This window comes from Ochotona curzoniae, unplaced genomic scaffold (genome assembly GCF_017591425.1).
Source record: "Ochotona curzoniae isolate NIBS_2020 unplaced genomic scaffold, NIBS_Ocur_1.0 contig_64, whole genome shotgun sequence".
Taxonomy (NCBI): Eukaryota; Metazoa; Chordata; class Mammalia; order Lagomorpha; family Ochotonidae; genus Ochotona; species Ochotona curzoniae.
The window spans coordinates 22,674,818-22,690,876 of NW_024466502.1; the positions used below are offsets into that span (position 1 = coordinate 22,674,818).

Consider the following 16,059-nt stretch of genomic DNA (forward strand, 5'->3'; position numbering starts at 1 on the left):
TTTTTAAAAAAAAACTTGTAATAAAATAAGCTTATCTTTCATTTCCATTTTCCACAAACTTATTAGCTGTATTTCCATTTCCCACAAACTTTTTAAATATTTCTTTGAAATGTAGAATCAGTAAAACACCTTGCTATTATACTGGCACTAATGAAGGCATTTCAGTTTAGCACCCATAAACATTAAACTCTCCATCGCCACTGTTCATCCACAAGAATTATTCAGCAACGCGTGATTCCAGATTTAGACCTTTCCCTACCTTGCTGTTGAAATTAGACCCTCATATTGATTATGAGAAGTAGTTTAGAAAAAAACTGATCTTTATAAATATGTAGTATCTGCACATCTGCTTGAGATGGAGATACTGTGTACCAGAGCATTTTCACAATTGTAGTGACACATACAGTATTCACATTGTTGATGCTGCACATTCATGCATGACCTGATATTGCTGAAATAAAGTCTTTATTTTTGATCATTCCAAAACAGCAGTGTACACAGTAACAAATATTAAGTCATATACCATAAGAAAGCATTCATTAGTGCAAATGGGTTTTGTAAAAGGTCTATCAAAAAGATTTATTTGCTTTAAAATGCATTCATTTCCAGAAGCATTGTTAATAAAACATTACAGTTTCATCCTTTGTAATAAAGTATCGAAAATTAATTGTGGGATAGTAGCAAACATTGCAGGTGCTAAGTGCAATGAGCTTGTGATGCTATTATAAATATGAAACCCACGTACAATAATAAATTAACAATGAAAAACACAAGACCATTGAACTCTGCTGTCTGGCTATCTCCGTATAATGTTTTAGAGTTTATGTTGTGCTCATTCAACATAAAAGCATGTCTTTCAAATTGCATGGTGTATTTTTGCCAATATATCCCTAGAGCTAAAAAAATAGTACCTTACCACAAAAATAGTTTTATGGCACAAAATTTAAGTTGTTCCAGAGTGGTTCACATAGGTGTAAAAAGAAATAGGCACAAAAAATAAAAAATTCCTGTAAACTATAAAAAGTAAATTTCAAAGCAAACATTATAGAACCTAGTTGTGAATATGCAATGTATTAAAATATAGAACATGGAATGGGAAGATGTTTAAAACACATAATTAATTGAACATGTTATTTTAAAAAACTCACATGGCAAAGCATTATTGATACATCTCAATTCTCCCAAGAAGTATTCAGGTACAGAGCAGTTCTACAAAAACTTCCTAGATCTAAATGTCACAATACTGCAACCGTGGGTCTGGGAACGCTGCAGTATCTCAGGCAGATATTAAGTGCAATCATTAGTCTCTGGTGCTTGGTCCTTGAAAAACAATGCAGTAAATACGTCCAAATGCAAAAGGGAAAGAAGATTCCAGTGTCCACCGTTACCCAGCCAGCTAGGTAACACAACCCTCATTTTCACGACTTTCCCGTTCTTGGAAGGAGCGTTACACTGTGTTAGTAGCAGCCATCCCTCCAGTTTCCATCTCTCAGAGTGCTCAGCGAAGACAGAGGCTTTGGGGGCTGAAGGAAACTAGAGGGATGAGAAAGGAAACAGACCATTAGCAATTCCATGAGGTCCATCACAGGCTTGATCTCCAGTCAGGCACAAATCCTCCACTCTAGCAAGGACAAGTGATTGGCACCATCCCAAGTGTACCTTGTGTCGTATGCATCTGGGCCTTCCCAGCATGCTCATGCCATGTGCATGACTGGCAGCATAAATAAAAATGAGCAATCTTCTTAATGTGCTAATGAGTTCTTTAATGAGAAAGAAAGAGAAAAGAAAGGTCTAAAAGCACAAACAGCTACTTCACTAACTACAAAAAAGCAAATAAGACTCAAGAATATTTCACCCTACTAATAACTGAACATTGGCCTAGCAGATGAGCACAGAATCTTAGACGAATGATAATGCTCAGTGTTTGCTCACACCTGATGAAACAGATCTCTCCTGGGAGCCCAGGTAACACATATGCAAAGGTAAGTAGAAGGTCCTCAATACTCCACATCTAGCAAATACAAGCATTGCATCCAGCCATGAGCAGGTGGCCTGGCGCAGTGCCTGTTGAGGAGGATAAGCCAGAATGCACTGAACACATCAGCAGCAGCTGTTAGGAGAACTGTGAAGAGCCTTGACTTATTGTTTTGTTTTCAATAGTTTCTCTCATCTTTATAGTAATTTTTTTTTTAAATCAACTGATCCTAGATGGAAATAACATCCACAAGGTACCTTGTCAGTAAGTCAGCAGCTGCCTCAAACACTAGCCCGATTTTTTTCTTTTCCTCAATCCCAGTGACAAGACACTTGAAGAGACTCAGTTGAAGGAGGATGTATCATGACCAGGAGGAGATGGGCCAACAGGTCCTCTCAAGCAGTGTGGAATTTTGAACATAGGGAAACAACTCTGCCAGAACCGTGTCGAACTTACCAGCAAAACTGAACTGACTACACTTACCTGAGCCCCCATTCAGTCTCTAAGATGCTTCTGAAACCTTCAAAATGAGGGAGGCTGTGCAAGAACAAATGTGTCTATGGTATTTTCCCATATTTTGATAAAAAAACAACTGATTCAATGTACATTGGAGATTTCCTACGGGATGGGTATACTTCTCAAAACCGGGACCCATAGGAGCAAACCAAAAAATCAACTGCCACCCTTCTCATGTGGAGCTGACAACACAGGTTAGCCACACAGACACCTGGGGTAGGGGCAACAAGCCATGACAGGGGCATGGAGGAAGAGAACTCTGACAGCTCAGGACATGGCGCTCATGCAATCCATTTGAGCAAAAGCAAAGAGTGATGGGAAAGATGGAAGTGATGAGGAGGAAGGGAGGGTGAGATCAGAGAGGAAACGTGACCATGCAACGAGATCTTCTAAGATTAGGAGGCCACAATTCTGGCCACAGAGGACCATGACCTACCAAAAAAGGAAAAAGCTAGATACTTCTGGGGAGCGATTTCTAACTCAAAACTGCAATTGAAGTTATACGAAAGGACTCTCACCTTCTCACAGGTTGTGCAATTTTGCTTCGAGGCAGGTTACTCCCATTTATTGCCAAAGACGGTCTTGGAAGTGCACTGCGGCCCATTATCCCAGATGCTGCAGCTTTGTTTGGGGTGGGGATGCCTGTGTTGGAGTGGAGCTGTACGCCGCTGGACAATGGCACATTATTGATGCCTTGAACAGTTGGACTCACATAGGCCGTGGCTTTAAGAGGTTGTCGTACAGACACGGGGAAGTGTCCCACGCTGTGAACCCTGTGCTGAATTTGTCCTGGTGATGGAACTAGAAGAGAAAGTGAGGCGTGTGTGAAAAAGCCTCTGTGGTTATGCAACGTAGGTGAGTGCTATATTTAGAAGAACCTTCCTTTGTTTGAGAGTATAACACACACAGGAGATACACACAAGTGCAGGCAGCATTTTGTAACACAAATTTCTAATGCTTGACAAGAATTTGTTACACTGTTCAGCTGCAACACATCCGAGCATCTACCCATATTCCGAAGTGAGTTCTAAACACAGCCTTTTCCTTTAGCAAATATAATAAGCTCCTCTTGCTGGCTTGAAGACATTAGGACTTCCTGTTGGAGGCTCTGGGATGGTTTTGTAAAACCAACACTAGGGGACTACCTAACAGATATAATTACAGAGAAGACAGAATGGTATCTGCAGATGCAAACATCTTCCTTAAACAGCATTCACTATGACACCCATCTATCTCCTAGGATCACTGGGAAGATTAAAAAATCAACATGAAGTTTTAGAATGGTGCTTGGCACTTAGCAACCACTCAACATGCACTAGATACCATCATTTTCAAAAATACTTTTAAGATTTTATTTTTACTTGAAAGGGAGAGATACAGAAGGAAGGAGGAGGAGAGAGCGAGCTTCCATCTGCTGGTTCACTGCCCAAATGGCCACAACGGCCAGAGCTGAGCTGATCGGACGCCAGGAGCTGCTCTTCCCGTGACCGAGCCTCACTCCTGCTTTCCCAGGCAATCAGCATGGAGCTGGATTGGAATGGTGTTTGCTATTATTTCTGATGTTACTTGTTGTTCTTCAATTAGGGTTTATGCTATTAACTTCTCACAAACAGGCGTCTGTCACTCGGGCTTCATTTTTAACGTATGTACAAAACGTAAGCCTAATTAGACTTTCCATGTGCTTATGTTTTCTTTATATTTGGAGCCTGTCAGTTTTTCTCTTCTACCTCTTTTTACAAAATATATCACCATGAGCCTACAGTCCTGCAGAATTCCAGAACCCATTAACTTCACAGACTTCTTGGTTTCCTTTATTTGGCCTACCTCACCCTTCTCTATTTTTTTTTTAATTTAGGTAGAGAACATGCATACATATACACACATTCATATGTGCTAACTTCCACATGGTGAGAATAATCAGTGTTGTCTTTCTGTGTCCGGCCTATTTCTTCATTCAAAATAATAATCTCCAACTCATGAATGAGTTTTGTCTTTTACCCAATGATTTTTCTATATCTATTGAAATGATCACATGTTTGATGCTTCATTCTGTTCACATATTACGGTCACCGGTTTGCATACGCGGAAGCATCCCTTCATCTCCGGGGAAAATCCGAGTTACTCAGGGTGAACAATCTCTGATGTATTGTTGGTTTGATTTGCTAGCACTCTGCTATGAATTTTTGCATCAATGTCATCAAGGATACTAGTCCAAAGTTTTCTTTTTGTTGCGTCGTTTTCTAGTTTGGAAAGCAAGGTAATTCTGGTCTTCAGGAATACGTTTTGAAAGGTTTCCATCATTTTCATCATTTTTGAAACAGCGTAAGAATGGAAATCCGATCTTCTCTAAACATGAAGTTAAACACGCTGACCAAATAGGCCGTTGGGGCTTTTCTTTGTTGGAAGATTTTTACTACAGATTTAATCTTAATTATTGGTTTGTTTGCATTTCTATGCCTTCATAGTTCAATTTTATTAAGTTATATGTACCCAAAAAATTGTACTTTTTCTAGATTTTTCAATGTCTTGGTATACAATTAAAAAATGCTTAATGATACTTTGTACTCCTTAGGTGTCCTTTATAATACCTCCCCTTAACATCTGCCCCAGTGGAGTTTCACTAAGTCATCTCACACTTCCCTCTTGCAAATGTTAGAATTCTCTGTGTTACGCTTTTGCTGAGTTGGACTAACGGTCCTTGTGAGGTTCTATTCTCGTGCCTACTTGGAAGCCCAGGGGCCTCACACCTAGCAGTCCACTCCTCTCAGCTTGGGAAGGCTTCCCTTTATTATTTTACTGAGCAAGCTTCGCAAAGCCTCTAAGCTTATCTTCTCTTGTGGGAACTTGAAAACTCAAACTGTTGTGCTTAATGATGTCCTACAAGGTTATAAAGCCTATATTCATTTTCTTTTTATCTTAGATATTTGAAAAGACCTGTCTTTAAGCACATTCCTTTTCTGCTTGATTTAGCCTGTTAAGACTTTGAACTAAACTTTTAATTTCACCTAATGAGTTCTTCATGTCTAAGTTTGACTCTTTTTTAAGGATCTCTTTGTGGAATTTTTTTTCGCACTATGCATTGACTTCACAATTTCATTCATCTGTCTTTATTCTCTTGCATCTCTTTGATTGTAATCACTCATTTGATTTCTTTCTCAGGCATTTCATCAACCAGTCTCTCTTTGTAGTTTGATATTAAAGTGTTACTGAGTTTCTTCAGGGGAGTCATATGCCTTGCTTTTTCATATTTCTCAAGTCCCTACATGGATACTTGTACATCTGGCAGATCAATTGCTTCCATTGCTTTTAAAGGGTTAGTTTCACAAATCAAATGCTTTTCCCTGAATGGTTGTCTCTGGGTGTTGGGCCGGGAGGCTGTTTTGGTCCTAGTTCCACTGGGATACCATGGTCATCTCCCCATGCATCCCTTTATTGTATTCAATGGCAGTAGTGGTACCAATCTAGAGTTCTCCTGGGATCCAGCAGATTTGCAGGGACGTCCAGCATTCAGTCCTCCAGCTACCTTTTGTAGGAGGGAGTGATGCTGCAGGTGCTTCCCTGGGACTGGGAGAAGGCCCTGCTTGTACTACAAGAGGACAAGGCATGCAGATCCCAACCAGCAGCCCGGTGAGAGATGGGAGAGAACTCCCAGGAGAAGACTGAATTTACAGACCCCAACCACTGCCCTTGGGAGATGCCAGGGGCTCGGGAGTAGCACTGTCTGGGTGTTAGAGCTCTGGGAGTTACACTGATGGCTAGACATTCTTTGGGCCCGTTAACCTTGGGCTGCTGTCCATGGGAAGTGCCAAAGCCACCAGAGTGGCAGTGGTGCTGGGAGCAAGTGAGGTGAACGGGCAGATGAGGCCAGGGTCACAGGAATCCTGACATCAAATACAGATGGCACAGTTCCCACTTCATAGAACAATGACCCAAGTGGCAGAGCGAGAGGAAGAATCTGGGGGTGCTGGGGCTACATGTCTGAGAGAGCAGGCACCCCTAATTCTAGGGTTCGGTGCACAGGCCCTCAGCTGTTCTGCACCCCATGCCCCCTATATTGCAGAGCTGGTTTTTCTGGAGTTACCAACGCTTTGCTGGGTTGAGCTGGTCCATGAGGCTGTAGGCTCATTTTAATAGGACTGTGGAACACCAAAGACAGGGATGTGCAAGGGCATCTTTCTCCCAGGCCAACATGGATTGTGACCACTACTCCTTTCTCAGACTTGTGGCTTTACCAGCACAACCTGCGCTCTGGAAGTGGTGGGGAAGACAGTGAGCACTCCTTCTCAGACGGAAAGTGTCTGCGGGATTCTCCAGGCTGTTCTACCTGCTGGTGGATGTGGCTTCCTCCGATAGCTAGGATGCTCCATGCAAGGTGTTCAAACAGGTGCACTCTGATGAGGCCCTCTTCCCTGCTATGTAGAATTCCCCAGCCACTGGGCCAGGCTATTCACTGCTGGTTGTCTGTTTCTCTGTCCACACTGCCACGTCAGGTTTCTGTATCCTCATGCTGTGTCCATGCTGGTCCCATACTGAGTTCAGGCATTCCTCTGAAGCACTCACCTCGAAATGGGGCATTTATTTATTGTTCTGGTTCATCTGTGGAAGTTGAGAGGACACAGGACACCTGTGTTCAGGCATCCTCCATGTTACCAAATGGTCAGAAACCATTTCTTTGTTAACTGCTGCTTTGGGTCTCGCCCACATCCACACTCCCTGGAGGTGCAGTGTGTTATTCCTCCACCCACGCTTGACCATCATCTCAACGTCTGTCCTTGCTTTGCTGTGAGAACTCGTGCTGCTTTCATGAGAGTGTTTCCAAACTGATATCCTTCCCAGTGTCTCCCATTACAGCCTGTGCACACAGGTTAGACCACGTTACTATAATACGAACGTAAACAATTTTGGAATCCATTCCAAGTGTTTTCATAACGCACGTACTCTCTGAAGATCCCTCAAAAATCTATAGTTGCAAATTTAATGAAACTCTCAAGTCTGCATAAGATTCTTTCATGGGTCTGTTCCTTTTTTAGCTTTATGATTCAGTAAATTTCTGTTGCTGGACAAATTCCTCCATTCCTTTGGTTTTTAACCACGTAAATCTTAACATATTAGTTCATCAGCTGTAAAAGGTCCAACACATTGATGCAACATATTAATAATGGGACAAATGGGATGTGTGGTTACAGTGCAGAGGTATACTCTATCCCATTTTCCTGTGAACCTAAAAGTGCTAAAAAGAAAATCAATAGTCTTAATTTTGAAACAGTTGACAAATAATTTTGGCTCAGCTTCTTTTGAGAAGTTCTATGTGTGTATGTATGTAGATATGTGTGTATATTTGTGTATATAAGTGTACACAGAAATTCTCAAAGTAAGTTGGTCCATATATACACACACATACCTATTTGTAAATCTTAAGTCACATAAATCCTAACTCTACATCTGTGGCAGTTTTCAAGGTGAACACGTTCATGGAACCACTCCTCATCAAGACATAAAACCTCTGCAAAGACAGCTAGCAGACATTCATCAAGAGACCTACACATCAATGAAGGACCATTCCATACTAACACACTAGAAAGTTTAACATTATTAAGAGTTCCATAGAACTGCAACTAATTCTGTAAAATTCTAATGAATATCCTTTGAAATGAAACAGTTAAGCAGGAATAGAGTTCTGTTATCTTCCTCACACAAAAATAAATGACTGCCTTTGGCTTTACAAAACAGATGAGAACGACCAGTTACAACTAACTGGCTTCATCCCAACTGTACAAATGAAACATCAAGAATCAGAGAGAGATTCAGAAGAGACCCAAACTCAGGCATCTGACTACAGCTGTGCTCCTCCGCCTCAACCACGCTGCTTCCCAACCTGCTCCTTGCTTTCATTTCTTCAGAAAGTCAAACGGCTCGGCACTAGCACTCCTCATGGTGTCAACTCAGGACACGCACAGAGACGGGCTGACACTGCCCAGAAACACCAGTCAATGAGAACAGAATCCTAAGACTTCAAACAAAACACCAGACTGCCCCTTTGCTGGTATTCATTGACATTCTTCTGAGATTTTCTCTACTAGGTTTTAAATACAAATAATGATTTTTTCCCTATTCTTTTATTTTTTTTTCAAGTAGTAATTGGAAATCTATCGGAAAGTTATTTTTTTCTTCTTCTCCGTGGCTGGTTATTCGTTAAGGACAAAATCTATCAGTTACATTTCGCTATTGTAATTATTGATAAATCACTCAAATTGTTCCAGTTTTGACCAGACTAAGTTTCTTCAAATTGGTTCCTTATCCCACCAAACCACGTTTGATCATTTTAATCAAAGCTGGCTGTTCTTTGTCATTCTATTCTATTCGTGGGAGACACTTTTCTGACACTTGGAATGTGCCATTAATGTACACTAAGAGACTCCTAAAATTAAAAATCATTATCATATTTGCAACTGTCAAATTAGTTTTGCTCCTATGGTAAACTTATACCATTGATTTTTGGAACTCAAATTTAAAATTATATCAATTCCTTTAGAAAAATTTCCTTGATAGATTTTGCCCACTGCCCTGGCTGCCTCATGTAAACTTAGTGATCCTCTCAGTTCCACACTATCAGTAAGTTCATATTGCTCCTGGGTGTGTACATCGGTCAACTCAAATGAGTAACAGGTCAGATCCTAAGGAAAAACTTCATAGCATCCATTCAGGTGCTCTCTGTGTTTAGACAACCTGAGAACAGAACACCTAATCCTGGCTCCACCCACAGGGAGTCGCAAAACAAGGAGACATGCGTTGTTGAGCGCACAAATAAAAAAGAAAGGGCATACTAAGGTGTCTTCCTGAAGATGTTACAACCAAACCAAAGTTTCAAAGTTAGAAATCTCGGGCCCAGCGCAGTGGCGCAGTGGTTAAGGTCCTCGCCTTGCACGCCCGGGATCCCATATGGGCACAGGTTCTATCCCGGCAGCCCTGCTTCCTTTCCAGCTCCCTGCCTGTGGCCCGGGAAAGCAGTCGAGGACGGCCCAAAGCTTTGGGACCCTGCACCCGCGTGGGAGACCCGGAAGAGGCTCCTGGCTTTGGATCGGCATAGCACCGGTCATTGCGCTCACTTGGGGAGTGAATCATTGGATGGAAGATCTTCCTCTCTGTCTCTCCTCTCTGTATATCCGCCTTTCCAATAAAAAAATAATAAAAATAAATCTTTAAAAAAAAGTTAGAAATCTCTATACTTACTACACGACTGTATTCTTGAAATTCCATTTCCAGCTCCGTGTAAGCTTGAGTCAAAACTCTGACTATTGCGCACAGTAACTGGGGAACTGACGTTGCTGCTAATGGCTGTTGTACTTGGCATCCGGGCCAGATTAGGCATACTTCTTCGCAGCTTATCTGAAGAGCAAACAATTTCACAAAGTTAAAAATCACAAGGCCCGTGTTGTGGTACGTCAGGAAAAGCCGACACCGCAATGCTGGCTTCCTAAATGGGTACAGGTTCAGTGCGCCATCTGCTCCGCTTCTGCTCCGGGTTCCTGCTTCCAGGCCAAGAAACGCAGTGGAAGATGGCCCAAGTACTTGAGCCCTGCCGCCAACATGGGAGGGCTGGATGAAGCTCCCGCTTCCAGCCAAGCCCAGTCCTGGTCGTAGCAGCCATCTGGGCAGTGAATTGGCAGACGGAAGATCTCTGTCTCTCTGTAACTGAGCTTCAAATAAATCTTTTAGACACTGCAAATTTTATTCCAAATTAATTACTTTTTAAACATCAAAAATCATATTTTATTGAAAAATGAAATATGTGGAACCCCATTCCCCAAAGAGAAAGATTCTACCAAAAAGAATGTTCCTAAAGAATACTCTCTACCAAGAGAAAAACTACCCACAACTCACTTACATGTTATCTTAAAAATACTAGAAATGTTTATAGCCACCAAGTTCTTTACACACAAGCAATTAAGTTGCATGCTTATAAGAAAAAAATCCTGGAAGAATCAAAAGCAGTACTTACTAAATCTTCTGCTAGTCTATCAAAACGGAATAGAATTCCAACCTGAGGTAGCTTGAGATATCCACTTACCATAACAACATAATCACATTAACTTCTGGGAAGTCAATACATCACAGAATATTTGGAGACTTGTAAAAGGACTTGGAAATTGAAGGAATGCTTTCCTTTCTCCTGGCTATGTGTGACGTCTGTCACGAGGGGGCAGCAGAGAGCCATACATCGATCCGAATGCAACAGCAAAATTGAAACTCTACAAGATATCCTTGCTTTATTAACACACCCTTCTTCATATTAAAGCTCTTACAACAGGTCACTCAAGCTCAGTAAACAAAGGTCACATACAAATATTAAGGCAAAACTTGGTCAAGTATAAAACTAGATTTCGTTTGGTACCTCCATGCCATTGTACTTCCACAGCATCTATCCCAGAAGTCCAGAAAATCTCTCAAGACTTACCTGTCTTTTTCACAATAGACTAAGTACTGTCCATTCCGCCTTATAAGCATCTAATACAGTTTCCGCTACCACCTACTTCAGCCCCCATTATTGATCATATTCTCACAAGATCCTTTTAACCAGCCTGTCCATTCCATCATACAGTCTGTTCCACTCTTCCCAGAGGACGAGCTCTCCCTCTGTCTTCAATCCCTTCCATGTTCACTGCTCTCTCTTTTACCTTCACTTGAAAGCCCAACTCCCAAGCATGACCCAAGTAAGCCATGGCCCTCGCCTACCCCCTGCTACTGCTCCACTCCTGCCACCGAGCTGCCCGCCCCCCGCATGAAGCACCTCCTTGTACCTACCAGCACCATGGGTCTTCCGCTCCGAGACCCTTCCCCAAACTTTGGAAAGTATCCAAGAACAGTAACAACTTCCCACGTACATACTACGATGCTGGGAATAGGACAGTGTGTGTACCTATTGTGTCATATGTATATATATACACACACACAACATTAAATATTAGACATCTTACAATATATGAGACAGACAGTATTACACTCATAGTATAACCTATTTTTCTAAATCTTCTCTTTCTATTATTGACCCCCAAAGGGAAAAAAATTAAATTCAAATTAAATTTTGGATTAAGCTTACGATTTCTCAAATAAAAGAAATTAAAGATTAAAAGAACATTTTCGAAAGATAGCAGGATTTTGAAAGAGCCACAGAATCACAAATCATTGTATTATCTAATAGTTTCTTCAACTTCTCCGAATCTAGAAAATGTTTCTTTTGATTAATATATACCCCAGAACACTAAACTACGGAGATGAGGATATTCAAACTGTGCTCATTTTCTTTTGAATAAAATCAGGGACAGAATTACATCCTTGAATAATACTTTAGAATACACTCAAGGGATAAATCAAATTCATCCTCACTTCACCCCTTCTCCAGCTTCTGTAATTATCTGTTACTTAGTCCATTAATTGCAGCCCTGTCTGGTAATTGACACTCCTCTGGAGAGGTCTAGGAGAAGGACAGAAATAAACAAGTATAATATGTATGCTTACATAGTATAACAAAAGATCCCAAAGCATGACTATGGAAAACGTATTTTTGGCCAAATTAACTCATCCTGACTTGCTGTAGCATGTTTAAGAAGAATCTAAATTGAGGCACTAAGGGAAAAACATCCCTTGCAAAGGCTCTCCCACCAGAGTAGCAAGATCAAGGTTATATATCAAATGTGTGGTGGGGCTGGTAGGAGCACAGGGCGAGCATGGGCGCTTGGTGAGAAGTCAGCAAAGCCAGTGCCCACAAAGGAATGAGCAGGGCACACCTGGCCAGCACATCTGAAGGGGCAGAGCACAGCCCTCAGCGGTCACATGCATTAGTTCACAGGGAACACAACACCATCACCTGCTTTGTGCCTAACTGAAGAGAACTGGCAATGAATAATAGAGACAAAAGCCAACATCAGACAGTGCAAGTGGGTCAGCTTACACAGGTTTAATAATCAAAAATTTTACTTTTAATGGAAAATTTTAAACAACAACATAACCTCAAGTTTCAACAATCAAGACATTGGCAATCTTGTTTCTTCTGTGATCTCTCAATTCCTCCCCTAAAACACATTTTCTCTACTGTAAAATACTTTATAATGAATTACAGGTGTCATCTAATCTCATGCGAAAATTCCTCAGATAAGAAAGTTTAGCCTTATCAAGACACCATAGCTAATATATTGGCAATGGTCTGTGTCCTCCTAGATGTTCCGCTCCCCATCCAGCTCCCTGTTTGTGGCCTGGGAAAACAGAAGATGGTTCAAAGCCTTGGAACCCTGCACCCACACAGGAGACCTGGAAGAAGGTCCTGGCTCCTGGCTTCAGATTAGATTAGATCAGATCATCTCATCTCTGGCCATTTCAGCCATTCAGGAAATAAACCAGAAGAACGGAAGATCTTTCTGTCACCCCTTGTCTTTGTGAATCTGCAGTTCCAATAACAAATCAATAACTAAATCTTTAACAAAAAGACAGAAAAGGGCCCAGCATGATAGCCTAGCAACTAAAATCCTCACTTTGCATGCAGTGGGATCCCATATGGGCTCCAGTTCAAATGCCGGCAGTCCTACTTCCCAACCAGCTCCCTGCTTGTGGCCTGGGAAAGCAGTCAAGGACAGCCCAAAACCTTAGGAATCTGAATCCATGTGGGAGTCCCGGAAGTGACTCCAAGCTCCCGGCTTCGCATAGACTCAGCTCCACCCTTTGTGGCTGCATGGGGAATAGATCATCAGACTGAAGATCTTCCTCTCTGCCCCCTCTCCTCTCTGTATATCTGCCTTTCCAATAAAAACAAGTCTTCTTTAAAAAGGTAGAAAAGCTGTAGAATTACAATACTGTCAACCATAAAAGATCTTCCAGCTCTCTCAAGACTGTCTCAAAAATTTCCACCAAACCGCGAAGCAGTCAAGGTCCACAGTCTCCAGGGACACCCGCGCCTCCCTAAACCGCCACTGAACAGCATCGGGCTCCCAAACCAACTGTGTACATGTTTAAGTACCAGGTCCACTTCACAAATTTTTAATCCTGAAATCCACTCTGAAAAATAAACTTTCGCAGGTAGAAACATTTAGGACACTATCCTTTTGAAAGCTAAACTGCAATTGTTGACACCGACCACCTAAAAAAGAAACTTTCTGTTACACTACTTGAAATGTATTAAGAAATGCATACACTTCAAGGTCAAGGAAGCAAAACTAACAATTACTTTCTGTGGTGATAAGAAATCAACACATTTCAAGGCCTGAGATGCAACATGTGCTTAGAGGAATAGACCAAAGAAATAATTTAAATGCATTTGTTCATAAAAAAAAAAGGAAACAAGACTCTCTCCACACAATACAGAGGAAAGCTTTAGAAGCAAAGCACCCAACAGCTCCATCTAAGCACCAACAAACCCAGCCTCGTCCTGGAGAGTTTAGAGAAGGTTGACAAAAAATTCTGTAAATTATTCTAAATATGTTCCTTTTCATGTGAGTCTCAGAAAATACCAATGGTAATGATGAAATATCTCTCAAACAGAAGCAAGTTGCCTGCAATGTATGGAGTTAATATACGGACACATGTCTAGCTTATTTTCAATTATTTTAAAACAGAACAATGAGGTTTTTTTCTCCTGCCTGTATTATTGCCATAATGAAGAAAAATACTTGATAAAATACTTCAAAGTTCAAGTCTTACGTTTCTGGTCCAGTGACATTCTGTGGCAACAAACAGAAGTCAGAAAATCTAAAACATACGTTTTTAGCAGAAAAAGGACAGGGTTGGGGTGTGGCCAAGTTTTGTTCAGCATATCCACTCCATTCATGTAAACTCGGGTTGGGAGAAGATAAGAGACATTTTGATGTAAAATTATATCCGTTTTCTAAGCTATAGATATCATCCTGTCCACATTTTGCAGCTAAATAAACCAAAGCTTAGGGACTTGAGAAACTTCTCTTTGAAAGGCTAGTAAATGTTTTCTATTTAGTTAAATCATGGGACTTTCCTAGAAGTTAAGAATATATAAATCTCCAACATGTAGTCAGAAGCGGGTCAACCAGAGATGTAGACTAAACACTTGAGGTCTTGCGAATGAACTTAGCAAACCTGGAGAACGCCTAGCAAATATTTACACTGCTCTTAAAGCCATGTCTGCCCACATGTAAAAACATCCCTGCACACCAGACACTCACAGGGGTATTCAACCTACCTCCATTGGTCCTATTTGGTTGCTGGTCTGGAGTTTGGGCTTGGGGTGAGTAATACTGTTGTTGCTGGTAATTGCTTGAAGGAAAATACTGGGAGCTGGGGCTCCTCCTGCACTCCCGGATGCTGGAGAAAGTCTGTGAGTGAGGAATTCCTCTTTGGAAAGGTGAACATCTTGGAAGACGAGGCTGAGGTGGAGGCAGATGATCGAATTCTTCCTCGTCCTCCAGACTGTAGCGGTCATACTCCTGATCACTACATGTCCCTTTTTTTCCTGAACTCAGCGACACGCTGGAACTATGTCTGGACACAGAGGCCGAAGTGGAAGCATAATCCTGCCTGAGACCTAGCAGGCAACAGCAGATAGCTTGATTTTACCGGACGGTTCAATTTAACTATCAAACTGTAATGAAATATGTGATAAGATGTGCACCCCACAAGTCACTGCATGATTGTCTTGTTCCTTTCGTTATAATTTATCTATCGAATAGGCACCTAATATTAGGCAATTCTGTTTACAAAAAGATTGTGCCCAATTCCAGTGACGATTAAATATACTTACTCTAGCTTATCTGTCAGTAACAACCAACTCCCTCCATTGAACCCTAGTCACATCTGGAAACACTGAGGGAGGGAGCTTAGGAAAAAGCACCACCACCACCATTGCGCTTCGTTTTCTAGGAGGAAGAACTACAGTAACCACAGGAATCTGTCCACATGGAGTCGATCCACTCTCCACCGCCAACTCTCAAAGAGAAAATCTGAAAGCTAAGGTGCAGACAGACTCTAACTTGATCTTTTTTGTTACTAGCACTACCTCTCTCAAAAAATACTGATGTCTTAGTGTGTCAGTACTTTGAGGTCACCTAAAAATAATCTAAAAAGATTCAAACTTCTAATGCCTTGCTATTTGACATACTGGTAATACTAAAATTTTCTTCAAGTAGTCAATTGCTAACTACTTAACTTCTGAAACTGACAACTAGTCTCTTGCTATATTTTTATAAGGAGCACATAAATTTATTGTTACAAAATACAGTTGTAAGATAATTGCTTTCCCCTTCAAAATGTATCCTATTAAATCTTTCAGAAACATTAGAACATTTCTCATCATAACCTTGACTAAGTCCTGAAGCAGAAAATAACATTCGCATGATACTTGGCTGTTTCCACTAACACTGACTTGAAAAAATAACTCCCAAACAAGCTTATCCCAGTTCTATGAACTTTATATTTCTCCTTTATATGCAATTAATAATCTTAAGGTAGCATAACTCCAGTTTACCTGTTGAAATTGCACAATCAGGCATAAACTATCCATTTTGAAGAATTTATATTTCCATAATTACTTACACTCAGAAGAATATCCATGT

General features: G+C 41.1%; 1 protein-coding gene across 4 annotated transcripts in view; it reads right to left on the reverse strand.

The window, feature by feature from the left end:
• Positions 1–448: 448 nt before the first annotated feature.
• Positions 449–16,059, reverse strand: part of SLAIN1 (SLAIN motif family member 1) — a 48,277-nt gene continuing 32,666 nt past the window's right edge. For 3 of the 4 annotated variants that reach the window (XM_040991263.1, XM_040991264.1, XM_040991262.1), the window contains 4 exons: positions 14,691–15,032; positions 9,722–9,877; positions 3,010–3,292; positions 449–1,533 (listed from right to left, as the gene is read on the reverse strand). In XM_040991263.1, the coding sequence (XP_040847197.1) occupies positions 1,458–1,533; positions 3,010–3,292; positions 9,722–9,877; positions 14,691–15,032 (857 nt within the window). In that variant the 3' untranslated portion in view covers positions 449–1,457. The remainder of the gene's footprint in view (positions 1,534–3,009; positions 3,293–9,721; positions 9,878–14,690; positions 15,033–16,059) is intronic. The other variant, XM_040991265.1, reaches the window with a different exon arrangement.